The 12,207-nt window shown below is 41.3% G+C and overlaps 1 protein-coding gene across 1 annotated transcript in view; it reads left to right on the top strand.

Moving 5' to 3' along the window:
* The window catches only part of ptprja (protein tyrosine phosphatase receptor type Ja), a 207,017-nt gene that overhangs the window by 48,186 nt on the left and 146,624 nt on the right, over positions 1 to 12,207 (top strand). The window contains exon 3 of the mRNA XM_052029697.1: positions 3,625 to 3,891. Within this exon, the coding sequence (XP_051885657.1) occupies positions 3,625 to 3,891 (267 nt within the window). The remainder of the gene's footprint in view (positions 1 to 3,624; positions 3,892 to 12,207) is intronic.

Below are 12,207 nucleotides of genomic sequence, written 5' to 3'. Positions count from 1 at the left end.
GCATGGGTGCAAATCATTTGAATGGGTGACATGACGTGGAGATGAAGAGGAAAAAGGCAAGATTTTTTTTGACTCAGTTTTGATGTTTTTAAGTACTTCATTATGTTTTCACATGCTTTAATTTATTTCCTTATTTTAATTTTTTTTTAAATTATTGACAGCATTTTAATTGTCTAGAAGTGTCCAAGTATCAGAGATATTTTTTTTAACTTGAAAATGTCTCCTGGCCTTGAGAGGAGGTGAGGGCTCACTATCAAGGGTTTTCAAGGGGCAGGGCCTTGGTGGTTCATTTGCAGAAGCCAAGTTGCTGCTAAGACCTCCCAGGGCCCTGCTACTAGACTCCCAGCTTGTTCAGCTTTCTATTTTCATTCCAGGTAAGTGCAGACGGGCTGCAAACATGGACAGTGGGCCAAACCAAGCTTGACGGCCCATTATTTCCATTTTTTAACCTTTCCCTTGCACTTCAGAAGATTCAATTTAAATAACTACTTTGACAGTTTCTGAGCCGAGGAATGGGGCCTCCACAGGAGTTAAAGATTTTCTGGGAGTACTTGAAGAGCTCATGCGCTGTGCTACACCAATGAACTGTGAGCCACCCTTCCAGCGGAAGACTGTGCCCAGGACCACACTGGTCAGCACAATTTCTGCCCTGCAATGGAAATGCAAGAAGTTGTTACTGTTTGGTGCTGTTTTTGTAGTTGTTGAAATTCCTGATGCAAACTCCCTTGCTTTTTTGAAGAATCTATCAAAAGTTTCTGGGAAACATTAGATACTTTTTGAGAAGTAACTGGTGCTGGGCAGTATGTTATGTGTGTTCATTGCACCATGACCCAGGAGTGGAACATTAGCACCACCTTGTGATATAAAACAGGCATTGTGTTTTCAGCACACCTTGCATCCGCTTCAACAATCTCTCAGCAGATCACTGAGATGACACCTGCTGAAAATTATTGAGATGTTTTCTTAGGCAGCTGTGAACAATGACAGTAACAATCTCAACTTCCTTCACTTAACCTCAGCTTGTAATACAGAGGATGTGGGCTTTGGGCAGGCACAGAGAGCTGAGATGGAAGATTAATATGATCTGATTGAATGGCAGAACAGATTCAAAAGACTTTGTGGTCTCCTCTTTCTGTGATTATTAATTCTTAAAGTTGACAACCACAAGATACATGAAAGACATATCATGTGATTGTGGGCAGATTTGCTCTGTAGACAACTTCCAAATGCAAAACTCTCCTAAGTTTTAGCATCTCTCCTCAGGCCTGACCCTTTCATTCTTTTGATTAAAATTATGTGTGTAGCGGTTGCTACCGCGGAATAAAACAAGACTCACTCGGAGGGTTGCCAAACAGAACTGGTTTATTTTCCCGCCTTGCGCGGGCCCTTTAAGGGAGAAAACTCCTGCCCAAAAAACCGGCAATGACGTAAGTCCTACGTCATCAGGACTTTCCCGCGCGCGGGTTCTCCCCGTCGCTCGGAAAGACGAGGCCCGCCGCCATCTTGGGCCTCGTCGCTCCGACACCGCGCGACCCGACTGCCGAGCCGGTTCGCCCGACTAGACGGTGAGTCGCCACATGTGCCTATTTATGCGGTTTATTTTTCCTACATTTTTTGAATATTCACATTTTGAAGACAAGGGCAAAAGGTGTAAGTCAATGTTTTGGGTCTATGCCCTTCATCAGGACTGAAAGGGAAAAGGAAAAATTGGCAGAATTTTGTCGTATGAGTGTGGGGTGGGGGGAGCAGATAGAGGCTGGTTGGTGATGGGTAGAATTGCCTAAGTCTTATCAACTGTTTTTCAACCTGCTCTGCCACTTTCAATTATTTTCACACATCTACAGGTCCCTCTGCTGCTGTGCCCTTTTAGAACAATATCCTTGATTCTATATTGCCTCATCTCATTCTTCCCACCAAAATGTATCTCCTCACATTTCTTCACGTTAAACTTCATCTGCTTCAGATGTGATATGATGGGCACAGATCACAAATGAAAGAGTTAGAAAATTTTACTGGACACAGACAAAAGGAGTTGAGATTGCTTTTTAAATGCAGAGACAATGAAATTAAGGTAGAGGGTTACATCCTTTTCTCTTTTTATTCTTCCATATTTCTTTTATTTAATTCAACTCATCCTTAATAACCCTTGAAAGTGGTGATTAGCTGCTTTGAATCACTAGAGTTCAGAATTTTGATCCAGCAAAGATAAAGAAAACATTGTATATTCTAAAAATCAAATGGCATGTGACCTTGAGGGGAACATTTAAGTTAGTGGCCCTCTGTGTTCCTGCCTTTGCCCTTGACCTTTTTGGTGGTGGAGGTTGCTGCTGAAGAAGGTTAGGTTCTTTGCAGTAGGGCATCTAGTAGATGCCAGAACTATGTTGTCCCAGCAGTATATAGGGTACCACTCAAGTGGACCCCTGATTCTGGATTTTATTAAACAGCGTGAATGTTTAATAAAATGTTGGAGCTGTATTTATCCAGGAATTGTGAGTGTTCCATCCCTTTTGAAGATTGCCTTACAGGGAATGGGAAAGCTTTGAATCAGGAAGTCGGTTGCTTGTCAGAGCTTAGTGAAATGCAATGGAATTGCAAAGAACATTGTAGCTAGAAGATAAGATGATGTGGGAGGAAAAATATGGAAAGGCTTGCAAAAATTATACAAAGGGGAAATGCATAAAGTGATTTGTGAAGGAGAATGAAATTGATAGAAACTGAATGGTGTCCTGCCCAATAGGATATGAATAGTCGTATTTTAAACGTTAGACTCGCAGAACCCATAAGAATGGAATCTGAGGTAACAAAAGTGTTCTATTTTGTTGAAGACAGAAGACACCACAGACTCTGTTTACCTTTTCCATTCCTTCTCCCATCCTCGTTCCATCTGCCCATCTGCATTGTCAGTGAAAAGGCCCCCATGAGAGATATGAGATCATGCAAAGGCAAATTAAATTGGGTAGGAAAAGAAATATAAGAAAATAAATGATTTGGTAAAAATGAAACCATTTGGAAGTACATAGTTGACTGAATCATGTTGAGTATAGACTTTGAATAAAATGCTATGAAATTTCAGCATTTCCTCATAATATTAGTTCATCAGTTGATATATTGGTTTAGGCAACATGATGGAGCTGTTGTAGCGGCACTCATCTGGATGCTTGGCTGACTTCTTGATGGTTATATTATCTTGTGGGTTGTGAACTCATTGAATTGTTCAGCCTCATCATCTTTGAGGGAAATGTTGGAATATTGTTGGGCATTATATGCTCATGACTCCGTTTTGCTGACTCATGCGATTTTGAGATAGAACGTAGATTGAAGGACCAGTTGATCAATGAACTGAATTATCAGTCAGTCACCTAAAGTAGGCAGTGTCTACACCATTGCATATGATGTTAACTTTATAAATACAGTAATGACTTGAGCATGCTTTCAGTTTTAAAAAAAAAGAATCTTCTGTTTTGCCAGTCATGTTTGTTTTGGAATTTATGTGCTGGTAAGATGAACAATGGGATGTGGACATTTTGCAATATTGCATCTTTATGAATGAAGTGGGTTTGAAGCATTCACTTACATGCTATGCTTTCAATTATTGTATAATATCCACCATTTTGTTTCACACAGTTGTTCCCAAGCCTGGAGATATTGTGGTGATGAGCGTTACCAACAATTCCATCTCACTGAGTTGGGGCTGGCCTGCAGACGTGAACAACTCGGAATACAATTTCAATGTTACTTACATTTCTGCAAATGAAACACATTTCCGGACAGAAAGCAAAAACTCCACAACGTTAACCAACCTATTGCCTGGAACCAATTACAGAGTCATGATAGTGACTGTTAAAGTTAATGATACAAGAAGTGATCCTGTGGTTAAAAATATCTTTACAAGTAAGTACTGTCAACAGTAGTTGAGAGTTTTCATTGTGCTGAAGGTGTAATTTTCACCAATGCCACAGTGATTTGCAGTAGGTAAATAACATCTAATTTTTCATGCAAACTTATCAACATATGCCTGAATGTATAATTTCCCATTGCATCAGTGCATTCAAGCAGGGAATCAATTGTGGTGCATTTTGTGTCTAAAATAAGGTACATAAATGGGAATTCAAGGTCCCAGAGTGGGATAATAAAAAGGAGGCCTGAAGGAAACAAAAATTACCTTCCAGGTAAAATGGAGGTGAAGTGGGAAATAGCTCTTTGCTCTCTGTTTAAAACGATTTCTGCTGCAAAAAGACCTGCATCTTCAATTGATTGCTGTCCATGTGTTTGTGGGCATTCTTGTGCCTGAGAATCTGGGCATAATGTTATGAGCCCCCTTTATGCCAAACAGCAGAATCTAGGGCACTTCCAGTTTTGTCAGCAGTGACAATTTGTGCAGAGCTATGGTGCAAAGAATATTTGAGTGTTAAATAGTTATGGAGACAAAACCTGCATATAATTCTATTTTTTATTTCTATTTTGATTATGCTCAGATGATACTGTTTAGATTCCATCCAGATTGTTACTATTCTGCACTATTCACATAGCAACTCCACATAATTTTCATTTACACAGAAACCTTATTAAGTTTCTTGTGAGTATGGACAAGTCCATGTTTCATTGCTTTCCCAGTTTCTCTAATGATTGGGGTTCTTGCATTTGCATTGTTGAACACTTGACACCATTTATAATCGCTGGGGTCAGAATAGAATACCTAGTAAATAAACTTACTTTACCAACTGACTAATCTGCCAGTTGCCTTGTGCAAGGTAATTAATGTCACGATAAAATAATTGAACAGATTTGGTCAGAAAAGACTGATCTGTACTCAAGTTATTGGTTATATCAATGACACCCATGACTTCAAATTGAATCACTTTTTATATATGGATAGATTTTGAAGGTCAGACTGCTCTGGCTCTAGTTGTGCCAACATAAAAAAAGAATATTTTGCATATTTTTAAATAATTATATGTGAGCGTTATATTCTCAATGTGATTGTCGTACTGATGCAAAATTAGATTAAGCTACTTTATTTCTTTAACATCCATTGGCCACATTTTCAAAATGACTTGATATACTTGATGTTTTGTTTCCTTTTTTCCAATTTTGACAAAAAAACATAATTACTGCAGTCAATAACTAATGTGCTAATGGAAAGTTCATCACTGTATTTCACAGTTGAAACACGCTGCACAGTTTCCTCCATTTGCCCTCTTTTTATAAAAGCAAAAAGTTAGCGGACTGAAGTTAAAGGTTCTTGTCAGTCAAAGTAAAAGCTCAGGCTCCTTAAGCATTGGGACATAGAATCTTATCAACTTTCAAAGGTACAATCAGTCCATTTTTCATTTTGTGGCTGAAGGTGGATGGAACCAAATTGGCATTTATTTGGTGGGGCTTGGAGTCTTGAGAAGCACTTGGATTAAAACTGATGTTAACGGGAGTAATATCACCGATGCAAATATGTATTTATTATTATTATAAAGATTGTCGAGAGCACTGAGGCAATATTTACTGCTGAACACTCTGAACAATGCAGTTTAGAAATACAGAGCACATTAGTGTCTGGAATATTAAAGGTGAGACGAGTAAAACTGGTTTACATGCTTAAAGTGTCACTCAAGTAACAGAACATCAACATATTATTGTTCATCAGTGGGTAAGTGCTAGTAAATCTTGCCTCAAGCTTGCTGTGAGGTTTTTTTTATATTTTTAGATGATACAAAGGAAGGAAACACCCATTCATGGAAGATTACTTCAGCTGTAAATGTGCTTCATTCTTCAACAAAGTAACTAAACATTCCAAATAGAGGGAACATAGAAATTTAATCACTTTTGCCAGCACAGAGAAGGATGATGGTTTCACTAAGATCTTTATAAACATGCCAGTCAACTGCCAAATGAGGGCTCAAAGGTCTATCAAGGAATCTGTACATGGTCGGTTACCCATCTATGCAGAGCGTTTAGCAATTATTGTAGTAATGCTTAATTTCTGTTTTCCACCAACCTCGTGATATTTCTTTACTTGATCAGTGTTTGCTTCACAGTACAGGGCAGAAGTGTCAGGCTTATTTACAAACCTAACAACCAAAGCTGCTAAGATTTGAAATGTAGATGAATTATGGGAAAGCAATAGATGATAAAAAAGCAATTAAATGTTTGATAATTCAAGTGCTCATGTCATTTGACAAATTGAAAACCTAAAGAAGTCAGTTGGCCAAGAAGGCAGCTTGTTCAACTTTGGCTGGTAGAATACCCAAGATAATGAATTAATTCTTGAGGAAAATGTGCACAATTGAAGTTAAGGGAATAGTTGCAAGGATCCTTGAGGGGAAATAAATAATCCACAATTATGTTAATAAATTGCTTGTTGCAATGGGCACAAGATTGCTAGTGAAAAGAAATTGAAATGACAGGAATCAATGCAGCATCAGATGTCACACATCATAAAGAGCAGTGGAGCATGAGGAGGTATGAGGTTGATGTTATTCTCAACATCCCATTAATAATTGCAAAACCAAATCCTGTGAGCAACATAACCCTTTAAACTTGCAACACCACTTCAGTGACTCTGAGCTGGAACAAATCAGTCAACGACAAGCCTTGAGAGTGTTCTGCAGAGAGCTTAGTTAGTTGCAGCTTTTGTTATAAATGGGCTGCTGGTTTATGTGCTTTAGAATTGTTCTCCTTGCATCTTGGCAATAGAGAGGTATTTCTAATACTTGAAGTCCAATTATCAACATCTCATCGATGCTTGCAAATCAGAACAATGTCATCTGAGTGAGGTTGAATACTCGGAGCACTGGGTCATTAAATCTCATCCAGAACAGACTTGCTGATCACAGTCCTGATAGTAGCTATAGCTTGGAAGTGAGGGCAAGTCCAATTCCAAATCAAAAGGTTTCTAATGACTGTAGTTTTGAGGAGATGTAATGATCGAGCCTGCTTATAGTTACTGTATCCACTTGTTGACACACAAAATACAAACAGGACTCAAGAGTAGATCTTTCTCTTCAGGGAGTGAATATAGTTCTATAGGCTCAGGTTTTGCACGAGTACTGGCTTGGCTTAAGTAGACGGGACAAAGATGTGCAGAAATTATTCTCATCCTCACCTGTTTGAATTGTTTATTCACTTTTCAAGATGTGAGAAATGCTAAATATTTACTGTCCATCCCTGTTTCCCTTTTAAGATGTTGCTTATCCACCACCTTCTGTTTATCTGGTGAAGCAGCTCAAACTGTTGTTGGGCATCAGGTTTCCTGATTAAGTTGTTATAAAGCTTTATTGCCGACTGCATTATTTGCACATTGCAAACTCGAGCATTGGTTCTTTGCATGGAATATTATCCCCTTTCAAACTTGCCTCCTAAAATTCTGACTCTTGCTCATCAGCCATGGTTAACAAATTCAAAGCTCACCATGTCTTCCACTACAGAAAGGAATTATTGGTAAACCTTGACTCAGATTTCTTGTGAGGATATATCTGAATTGGCTAGGTAGTTGAAAAGAAGGAAAGTTCCCTTCAAGAATGTGTGTTTGTCAAAAAGGACTTCTGAAACTCATTTCAAGATTGTGTAGCCAAACATTCCCATGGCAGATGGGTGTTGGCAAATGTATTGTTCCAGAAGAGGTTCACTGAAAAATAAGGACTTGGAAGATTTTTGTGAACTCTGCATGCGCTTGGTTCCCTGGTTGCTGATGGTGATCGTGCTCAGACATCATGAGGTAATGCTTGCCCAACATTGAAGATCTTGTTTGTAAACACCATGCTCTGAAGATGTGCATCAGTTATTGGAATGTCATAGGTGATCACAGCTCTGCTGCTTGCTTAGGGGTTAAAACCACAGAACCATAGAACCATACAGCACAAAACAGGCCCTTCAGCCCACCATGTTGTGCCGTCCATCAAACCACCCTCACACTACCTAACCCTTTCCTCCCGCATATCCCTCTATCTCACATTCCTCCATGTGCCTATCCAACAAACTCTTGAACCTGTCCAATGTATCTGCCTCCACCACCACCGCAGGCAGTGCATTCCATGCACCAACCACTCTCTGGGTGAAAAACCTCCCCCTGACATCTCCCCTGAACCTCCCACCCATAACCTTAAAGCCATGCCCTCTCGTCTTGAGCATTGGTGCCCTGGGAAGGAGGTGCTGGCTGTCTACTCTATCTATTCCTCTAAATATTTTATATACCTCTATCATGTCTCCTCTCATCCTCCTCCTTTCCAGTGAATAAAGCCCTAGCACCTTAAGCCTGTGCTCATACTCCATACGCTCTAATCCAGGCAGCATCCTGGTAAATCTCCTCTGCACCCTCTCCAATGCCTCCACATCCTTCCTATAATGCGGCAACCAAAACTGAACACAGTACTCTAAGTGTGGTCTAACTAGAGTTTTGTAAAGCTGCATCATCACTTTGCGGCTCTTAAACTCAATCCCACGATTTATGAAAGCTAACATCCCATAGGCCTTCTTAACCTGTGAGTTAACCTGTGAGGCAACTTTCAGTGAACTGTGAATGTGAACCCCCAGATCCCTCTGCTCCTCTACACTGCCAAGTACCTTGCCATTTGCCTTGTACTCTGCCCTGGAGTTTGTCCTTCCAAAGTGTACCACCTCACACTTCTCTGGATTGAACTCCATCTGCCACTTGTCAGCCCAGCTCTGCATCCTATCAATATCCCTCTGTAAGTTCCGACAGCCCTGCACACTATCCACAACACCACCGATCTTAGTGCCGTCTGCAAACTTACTAACCCAGCCTTCCACCCCCTCATCTAAGTCATCTATAAATATCACAAAAAATAGAGGTCCCAGAACCGATCCCTGCGGGACACCACTAGTCACTGCCCTCCAATTCGAGGGCAGTCCTTCCACCTCAACCCTCTGCTTTCTATAGGCAAGCCAATTCCTAATCCACACAGCCAAGCTTCCCTGAATCCCTTGGCCTCTGACCTTCTGAAGAAGCCTACCATGAGGTACCTTATCAAACACCTTACTAAAATCCATATAGACCACATCCACCGCACTACCCTCATCAATCTTCCTCGTCACCTCCTCAAAGAACTCTATCAGGCTTGTGAGGCAAGATGTTCCCTTCACAAAACCATGCTGGCTGTCCCTAATCAGTCCATGATTCTCCAGGTGTTCATAGATCCTATCCCTTAGAATCCTTTCTAACAGCTTACCCACCACAGAGGTAAGGCTCACTGGTCTGTAATTCCCTGGACTATCCCTACTACCTTTTTTGAACAAGGGGACAACATTCACCACCTTCCAATCCTCCGGCACCATCCCCATGGACAACGAGGACTCAAAGATCCTTACCAGCGGTTCAACAATCTCCTCCCTCGCCTCTCGAAGCAGCCTGGGGAAAATCCCATCAGGCCCCGGAGATTTATCTGTCTTGATATTATTTAACAACTTCAACACATCCTCTCTCTTGATATCTACAACCTCGAGAACATTACCCTTACCAGCACTCCCTTCCGCGTCATCAAGACCCCTCTCCTTGGTGAATACCGAAGAGAAGTATTCATTGAGAACTTCTCCCACTTCCGCCGCCTCCAGGCACATTCTCCTACCTTTGTCTTTAATCGGACCTACCTTTACCCTAGCCATCCTCCTACCCTTCACGTACGTGAAAAAGGCCTTGGGATTTTCCTTAACCTTACCAGCCAATGCCTTTTCATGTCCCCTTCTAGCTCTCCTCAGCCCTTTCTTAAGTTCCTTCCTCGTTACTCTATATTCCTCACGGGCCCTGTCTGAACCTTGCTGCTTATACCTTATGTATGCTACCTTCTCCCTAACTAGTCGTTCCACCTCTCTCGTCACCCACGGCTCCTTCACCCTGCCATTCCTTCTCTACCTCACCGGGACATACTTATCCCAAACATCCTGCATAATATCCCTGAACATCGACCACATCTCCATGGTACATTTTCCTTCAAAAAGGACATCCCAATTTACACTCCCAGGTTCTCTCCTTATAGCCTCATAGTTCGCCCTTCCCCAATTAAATATCTTCTTGTCCTCTCTGCACCTGACCCTGTCCATGACAATTTTAAAGGTTATGGAACAATGGTCACTGTCCCCCAAATGCTCACCTACCAATAGATCCTTCACCTGTCCTGGTTCATTTCCTAAAACTAGATCTAGCATGGCATTCCCTCTAGTTGGCCTGTCAACATACTGCGTCAGGAATCCCTCCTGGACACATTTAACAAATTCCGTCCCATCTAAACCTTTGGCACTAAGCAGGTTCCAGTCTATATTTGGGAAGTTGAAGTCTCCCATTATAACAACCCTGTTATTTTGGCTTCTCTCCAAACACTGCCTGCCAATCTGCTCCTCTATATCTCTACTGCTACCCGGGGGGGGGCCTATAGAATACTCTTAGTAGAGTAACTGCTCCTTTCTTGTTCCTTACTTCCACCCATACGGACTCTAGAGATGATCCTTCTACAACATCCATCCTTTCCACAGCCGTAACAGTGTCCCTGACCAGTATCGCCACCCCTCCTCCTCTTCTCCCCCCTTCCCTATCCCTCTTAAAACACCGAAAACCAGGAATATTCAATATCCACTCCTGCCCTGACGTCAGCCACATCTCAGTAATAGCCACAATATCATAGTCCCCCATACTTATCCAAGCCCTCAGTTCATCTCCCTTATTCCTGACACTTCTTGCATTTGAGTAAACACACTTCAGTCCATCTACCTTACTACTTTTATAGCCTGTATTCTGCTTTTCCTTCCCCAAAGCCTCTCTACCTGTTTGATCTAATTTTTCCCCAACCCCTTCTTCCTCTGACCTACTCCTCCGGTTCCCTTCCCCCTCACAAACTAGTTTAAACCCTCCCCAACCACCTTAGCAAACCTAGCCGCAAGGATATTGGCCCCCTTCTGGTTTGGGTGTAACCCGTCCTCTCTGTACAGGTCCCACCTTCCCGAGAAGAGATCCCAATGATGCAGTTAACTGCTGTGATTTGTCTTTGTGGAACTGTCAGAGTTAGTTGACAAACCAGACATCTTGTGGACTGGCAATGCTTGTCAAGTATCTTTGGTGATTATGATTAAGTACTGAGGAAATAACAAAAGGGGAAGTTGAGAGAATGATTGAATGTGCTTGCTATGTTTTATTCAGTCTGTTGAAGGAGGCATTAAAAATGCACAGAGCTTAAAGATGTACTGGACACTACTTAACAATGGAAAGAGATTAGAATGACATGGATAGATGTATCATCAGTTGTCGAAGGTCAACACGCATTTGATTGTTGTTATTCTTCAACCATCATCATCTGATTACTTCCCTCTGACAGTTCCTTCAAAGCTAGGAACCATTATTGTGACAGCGTTAAGCAACAGTACCATCTCCTAGAGCTAAGAAACACCTGTGGTCATGAGGATACATCTGATCTTGTTGCATGGTTGAAAGGAAGGAAAGCTCCCTTCATGAATGCAGGATCGACAAAGAACACCTTAAAATCTCAGTTCAAGGTTGGGCAGCTATATTGTGAAAACAGATGGGAGATGAGAAATGGAAAAGGCTTTGTTCTTCAAGGGGTCCGCAACCAGAGTAAAGATTGCCAAGAACTCTGCATCGACTTGGTTCTTTGCATTTTGATAGTGATGGTGTCTAGTCTTACAGCAGGTAATATTTATCCAACATTGAAGATTTTGTTGTTGGCAAACACGACTTCATGGAAATGTGCATCACATATTGGAAAGCCACAAGTGAATGCAGCTCCTCTGATTGTTTAGTGATTCTAGTTACTGTGGTGAATTTCATTTCTGAACTGCCAGAATTAATTGTCCAATCAGACATCTTATTGACAGGCTTATCAAGTACTTGTGAGGATTATGATTAAATACCACTGCGTAAATAAAGAAGGGAAGTTAAGAGGTGATTGTATGTGGTTGTCATATTTTATTGGGTCTCTTGAAGATGGCATTAAGATGTTTATGGATGGACTGGACACTAACTTATTGATGGAAAGAGATTGGGATGACATGGATGGATATACCATCAATTGTCAGAGATCTTTAAGTGCAGATCAGGCATTATGAGGTTGATGTTATTCTCAACATCTCATGAATAATAGCAGAACCAAACCCTGTTAACAAGGTAAACATTAGAAATTCAGCCACCAGCTCAGTTACTCTGAGCTGGGCCCAAGCAGGATGTGATGGATGTGCAGGAGGTTATGCTTGCCC

This window comes from Pristis pectinata, chromosome 14, assembly GCF_009764475.1.
Source record: "Pristis pectinata isolate sPriPec2 chromosome 14, sPriPec2.1.pri, whole genome shotgun sequence".
Classification (NCBI taxonomy): Eukaryota; Metazoa; Chordata; class Chondrichthyes; order Rhinopristiformes; family Pristidae; genus Pristis; species Pristis pectinata.
Note: the sequence above shows the minus strand (reverse complement) of the source record. Positions and strands in the feature narration are given on the sequence as shown.